Source organism: Schistocerca serialis, chromosome 9 (assembly GCF_023864345.2).
Source record: "Schistocerca serialis cubense isolate TAMUIC-IGC-003099 chromosome 9, iqSchSeri2.2, whole genome shotgun sequence".
In the NCBI taxonomy this organism is placed as follows: Eukaryota; Metazoa; Arthropoda; class Insecta; order Orthoptera; family Acrididae; genus Schistocerca; species Schistocerca serialis.
Genome location: NC_064646.1, coordinates 399,828,949 through 399,835,674, shown reverse-complemented (window position 1 = coordinate 399,835,674; position 6,726 = coordinate 399,828,949). Strand labels below are relative to the sequence as shown.

Sequence of the window (6,726 nt, the reverse complement as noted above, 5' to 3'; positions counted from 1 at the left end):
TTAAGTCCTTGAGTTGTATAATCAACTCTCAAAATCTTCATAGCCTCTGAGGATGTGTCCAGCATTAGGAGAGGAATAATTAGGCACAGAAAAGTGTCTTAGACCACGGCCTAATGTTCATTCACCTATAATAAACAAGGATGTAAACACCGACCTACATTAAACTGTAGTAGTGTAACTGTTGCTGTCTTTAAGTGCACACAGGCCTCAGCGTCGACTGAACGCTTCGAGAGTAGTGGAAATTTCCGAGGAAATGACAAGTTAGTCATCCTCAGAAGCCAATTCAGGTTCAATTTTTTCGGAGCCAGAATTGTTTGATCAGATCCGCGCCTTTCTCGGCCACCATGATGACTGGTGCGTTGGTATTTCCATTGACCATGGACGGCATGATGGAAGCGTCAATGACCCGCAAGCCCTGAATGCCGTACACTCGCAACTGGGGGTCCACGACAGCCCCGGGGTCCCACGCGGGGCCCATCTTGCAAGTGCCGATCGGGTGGTAGATGGTCACCGAGTAGTGGCGTATCAGGCACTCCCAGTAGGCGTCGGTGAATCGTGGCACGGACTCGCAGCCGGGCGTCGGGATCTCGTGCAGGCGGCTGTTGAAGCGGCGGAAGGCACGCGTCCTGGACAGCGCGACTCCGATCTTGACCCCCTCGACGAGCACCTTGATGTCTTGCGGGTCGGTGAAGTAGTTGGGGTAGATCAGCGGGTAGTCGAACGGGTTGCGGCTGCGCAGTTTGATGACGCCTCGGCTCCGTGGCCGCAGCAGCACGGGGATCACGCTCCACGCGTCCTTGTTGTCGATCGGCCGGAAGACGCGCTCGTAGAAGCGGTCCGTGATCCCGTGCGCCCGCCAGATCTGCCGGCCTCCGTCCGAGTTGGTCGAGCCCGACACGAAGTGGAACTCGATGTCGGGCCAGTCGATGGACGCGTTGGCGTACTTGCTGTTGACGAAGGCGAGGCCCTCGACGCCGCCCAGCACGGTGAGCGGGCCGTCGCCGAAGATGGCGTACTGCAGCACCGACGGCAGGTTCTCGTAGCGGCTCTGCACCATGGAGACTGGCTTGTCTATCAGAAACGTCAGTCCGCCCAGGCCGATGTGATCCTGCATGTTCTCGCCCACCTGTACAGAGAAACATTGTGTTAGGATAACTCCTATTGTATCTACATCTACACTATCTAATCAAAAGTGCCCGGACACCCAAATCTGATGTTGAATTGATCTCTAGATGTCACGAAAGGTGGCCCCGCCAGATTAAAGGAGGCGGGGAATATTATGTTGTCAGTAGCGAAGCAATAACAGCAGAGTTGGTGGGTCAGGAGAGCTCAATAGCTTCGAATGTAAATTCTAGGAACTAGTCATTGGATGCCACCTGGGTAAGAAACACCTCAAGGACAATTCAGTCCTCCTAAAGTTGGCCATGTCGCTACTGGTCATATGACTGTGAAGTGGAAATGCGAAGGAATAGCTACAGCTAAATCAAGCTATCAGGCTTCATGCACTGATAGCCAGGGACCTTAGAGCATTGCAGAGGGTAGTAAAAAGTCACTTGAAATTGGCTGGAGGAGTCACTCGTGAGTTCCAAAGTGATAACAGCAGCTCAGCTAGCACAATAACTGTGAGTAGCAAGTTAAAAAGATTGGGATACAATGTTCAAGCAGCTCCTCATACAATTGACGGTTGTGGTCTCGATGTAAAGAGCGAGGCGGGTGGGTAGTGGAGGACTGGAAGCGAGAGATCTGGAGAGATTAACCACGCTACATCCTATGGAAATCCCATTGAAGAGTTTTAATTTGGCGAATGCCTGGTGAACGTTACCTGCCATAATGTATAGAGCTGACAGTAAAGTACAGAGGAGGTGGTGTTACAGAACGTGGGTGTTTTTCGGTATTTTTTAGGGTGCGATCCACTTATTGCACTCAAGAAAACGCTAAATGCGGAAGGATATGAGCACATTTTACATAACTAAGTACTGTGAACAGTTGAGTAACTGAATGGAGTCGGTGATGATGACGATGTTTGGTTTATGGGGCGCTCAACTGCGCGGTTATCAGCGCCCGTACGAAGTCCCAATTTTTTTCACACCAATATTTTACACAGTCCAATCGAGCCACTGTCACAAAGGATGAATTTGATGATGAAATGATGAGGACAACACAAACACTCAGTCCCTAGGCAGAGAAAATCCCCAACCCGTCCGGGAATCGAACCCGGGACCATATGGAGTCGATGACAGTATCAGCACCACAATGCACCCTCTCATGAATCAGTTTCTGTGGGCGATGGTCTGTGGACAGTAAGACTCCTGAAATGGACTGACCTGCCAAGAGTTGCGAACTGAACTCAGTGGAGCACCTTTGCGATGAGCACTAGATGTCCGGATACTTCTGAGCAGACGATGGATGGATGGATGGATGGATGGATGGATGGATGGATGGATGGATTTAAAATTTTAGAGCGCTAAACAGCCTGTTCATCAGCGCCCTTTCAGAAGATCCTGGCAATGGTGAAGGATGAATACTCATTTGAAAACGGATAACGAAGGAGTTTTACGATAGCCACAACAATATAAAAATCATACACAAGTTCCGGTAGATGTAATCATATCGTTGTCAAATGTTAAAATAAGTGTGAAACGCAGTAAAGATGACAAGACCACTAGAAAACACGTTATAACCCCCGTCAAGTTAAACAATTGTGAGGCCCTCATCTTGTCATCGCCTAGAATGGAGGGTAAATTCTGCTTCCTGTTAGAATACAAGGCACTGAACGTTAAAACACGGTGCATGGCTGCAAACGCTACATTCCAGTGGGTTGCTAATAATCCATTGCATTCAGTTCTCTTCGGAATGTTCGCTGAGATGAGATGCACCAGCATTCGCTGACAACAACAATCCCTGACAAGGCGTGACAATCGTCTCTGATCCCCCATAGGATCTTTTTACCGTCACCGTTCTTACGAAATGTTGCATGTCTTCCATCTTCCGCTGACTTGTGCTTTTTTTTATCCTCGTAACCGTTCCACTTACTGTTGTTGTTGTTGTTGTGGTCTTCAGTCCTGAGAATGGTTTGATGCAGCTCTCCATGCTACTCTATCCGGTGCAAGCTTCTTCATCTCCCAGTACGTACTGCAGCCTACATCCTTCTGAATCTGCGTAGTGTACTCATCATCTCTTGGTATCCCTCTACGATTTTTACCCTCCATGCTGCCCTCCAATACTAAATTGATGATCCCTTGATGCCTCACAACATGTCCTACCAGAAGGGAAAGCAGAAAGGTGGAAGGAGTATATAGAGGATCTATACAAGGGCGATGTAACTGAGAGCAATGTTATAGAAATGGAAGAGGATGTAGGTGAAGATGACATGGGGGATATGATACTGCGTGAAGAGTTTGATAGAGCACTGAAAGACCTAAGCCGAAACAAGGCCCCGAGAGTAGGCAACATTCCATTAGAACTACTGACAGCCTTGGGATAGCCAGTCCTGACAAAACTCTACCATATGGTGAGCAAAATGTATGAGACAGGCGAAATACCCTCAGACTTCAAGAAGAATATAATAATTCCAATCCCAAAGAAAGCAGGCGTTGACAGACGTGAAAATTACCGAACTATCAGTTTAATATGTCACGGCTGCAAAATACTAACGCGAATTCTTTACAGACGAATGGAACATTTCGAAAGCTAGAAACTATTTATCGTCCATGTTTCACTTCCATACATGGCTACACTCCATACAAATACTTTCAGAAACGACTTCCTGACACTTAAATCTACACTCGATGTTAACAAATTTCTCTTCTTCAGAAACGCTTTCCTTGCCATTGCCAGTCTACATTTTATATCCTCTCTACTTCGACCATCATCAATTATTTTGCTCCCCAAATAGCAAAACTCATCTACTACTTTAAGTGTCTCATTTCCTACTGTAATCCCCTCAGCATCACCTTACTTCATTCGATTACATTCCATTATCCTCGTTTTGCTTTTGTTGATGTTCATCTTATATCCTCCTTTCAAGACAACGTCCATTCCGTTCAACTGCTCTTCCAAGTCCTTTGCTGTCTCTGACAGAATTACAGGGTCAACGGCGAACCTCAAAGTTTTTATTTCTTCTCCATGGATTTTAGTACCTACTCCGAATTTTTCTTTTGTTTCCTTTACTGCTTGCTCAATATACAGATTGAACAACATCGGGAATAGGCTACAACCCTGTTTCACCCCCTCCCCAACCACTGCTTCCCTTTCATGTCCCTCGACTCTTATAACTGCCATCTGGTTTCTGTACAAATTGTAAATAGCCTTTCGCTCCCTGTATTTTACCCCTGCCACCTTTACAATTTGAAAGAGAGTATTCCAGTCAACATTGTCAAAAGCTTTCTCTAAGTCTACAAATGCTAGAAACGTAGGTTTGCCTTTTCTTAATCTTTCTTCTAAAATAAGTCGTAGGGTCAGTATTGCCTTACGTGTTCCCATATTTCTACGGAATCCGAACTGATCTTCCCCGAGGTCGGCTTCTACCAGTTTTTCCATATCTTGCATAATTTCAGTATACTATTCTTTGTCTTGGATATCGTGCCAGACGTTCCATTAACCAGGCCGTTCTTCTGATAAGGGTCTTCCATAGACCTATATTCTCTGCAGTACGTCATCTATCCATTTAATTTTTTTCTTCCGTAGAGCCGCGTTTCGCCGGCCGGTGTGGCCGAGCGGTCCTAGGCGCTTCAGTCTGGAACCGCGCGACCGCAAAGGTTTCCAGTTTCTTCTCCTCCGCAATTCCAGTGGGCCACGCCTCACTTCAATGCAGTGCTGTGCTCCAAATGTACAATTTCAGGAATTTGTTCCTCAGTTCCATATCAGTATCCGAAATCAGCAGAGCTCTTTTACTGAAAAATGCTTCCTTCGCCTTTTATTTATTCTTCATAACTGCAGCCTACAATCTGAATATCTAAAATAGGCCATATAAATCAAATTTCCTTGGATAATAATAAATTTATATATTAACCATTTATTTATGATTCTTAATTTTTTAAATACTACAACTACTTCTATTGCTTCAAAACTACAATAAAACCCTTGAAAAGCTACCCAGCTACTAATACTCTTCTGTGATTGTTCATTTATTTTAGTGTATTTAACCTGTGAATGGTTTTCCCTGCTACTGGATCCACCCTCATACTACCCCGGTCAACAACGATTGTCTGCTGGCTTCCTTGGGCGTCCGGCAGCCCGTCAGCAGTATTTCCACCATAACAAGCTATTCCAGCAATCACTGTCAAGTCTTAAAGCGCACACTTCCGTGACCACTTGCACTAACGCAATGTAGATTCTTGAGAGACTATTTCATTCGGTGGTCGCCGACCTCAGCTGTCTCTCTTACATCTGCAGAGTATGTTGTCTAGCCGGTATGGCAACATGCTGACGTGTCTTCCTGCATGCTGTAGCTGCAATATCGTCCAAGATGTGTCAGGTCGACTCGCTGTTTTGGGGTCCAGCATCCTTAATGCCTGAGGGCCACAAACCGCTGCATCTTCGTAGATTCGTAGACCACGCAGTCCCACAAAGTGTGTTCTGGTGTGGCCACACTGCCGCAGGCGCATTTATCATTAACTGTCTTTTGATTTTGTATAGATACGTAGTATGTGGGCCATGGTCAGTTAGGTAACGTATCAATTCACTCGACGGGTTAAGAAATCTCATTTTTAGTCCCTCCTTGATTTTAGGGAGAAATTCGTATGCTTTCTACCTTTGCCTGAGGTGTCATATTCATTTTGCCACAGTTTTAATGTACATAACCTTCATTAACTTTTTCGAACTGGCCCCTTTTCCAAGCATCCTTTGCGCTTTCATCTGACTGCCTTTCTTTAACCAGTAAAATGTCCGCCCCGAAGCCGAATGGTCAGCGTGACGGACTGCCGTCCTAAGGGGCCCGGGTTCGATTCCCGGGTGGGTCGGGGACTTTCTCCGCTCAGGGACTGGGTGTTGTGTTGTCCTCATCATCATTTCATCCCCATCCGGCGCGCTGGTCGCTCTGCGGCGTCGAATGTTATAAGACTTGCACCAAGGCGGCCGGACCTGCCCCGAAGGGGCCTCCCGGCCAATGACGCCAAACGCTCATTTCCATTTTACCAGTAAAATGCTTCCCTTTCCTTCATTTCCAAGAGCAGTGGGCATATTCGTAGAGTTACTAATAAATTCTCATTCGGGGTAGTGCAGTGGGCGCCCGTTAATCTTCTACATCTACATTTATACTCCGCAAGCCACCCAACGGTGTGTGGCGGAGGGCACTTTACGTGCCACTGTCATTACCTCTCTTTCCTGTTCCAGTTCGCGGGAAGAACGAGTCTGAAAGCCTCCGTGCGCGCTGTGATCTCTCTAATTTTACATTCGTGATCTCCTCGGGAGATATAAGTAGGGGGAAGCAATATATTCGATACCTCATCCAGAAACGCACCCTCTCGAAACCTGGCGAGCAAGCTACACCGCGATGCAGAGCGCCTCTCTTGCAGAGTCTGCCACTTGAGTTTGTTAAACATCTCCGTAACGCTATCACGGTTACCAGATAACCCTGTGACGAAACGCGCCGCTCTTCTTTGGATCTTCTCTATCTCCTCCGTCAACCCGATCTGGTACGGATCCCACGCTGATGAGCAATACTCAAGTATAGGTCGAAAGAGTGTTTTGTAAGCCACCTCCTTTGTTGATGGACTACATTTTCTA

General features: G+C 46.7%; 1 protein-coding gene across 1 annotated transcript in view; it reads right to left on the bottom strand.

The window, feature by feature from the left end:
- Positions 1–289: 289 nt before the first annotated feature.
- The window catches only part of LOC126419203 (glucose dehydrogenase [FAD, quinone]-like), a 165,719-nt gene continuing 159,282 nt past the window's right edge, over positions 290–6,726 (bottom strand). Inside the window, exon 7 of the mRNA XM_050086339.1 lies at positions 290–1,126. Within this exon, the coding sequence (XP_049942296.1) occupies positions 290–1,126 (837 nt within the window). The remainder of the gene's footprint in view (positions 1,127–6,726) is intronic.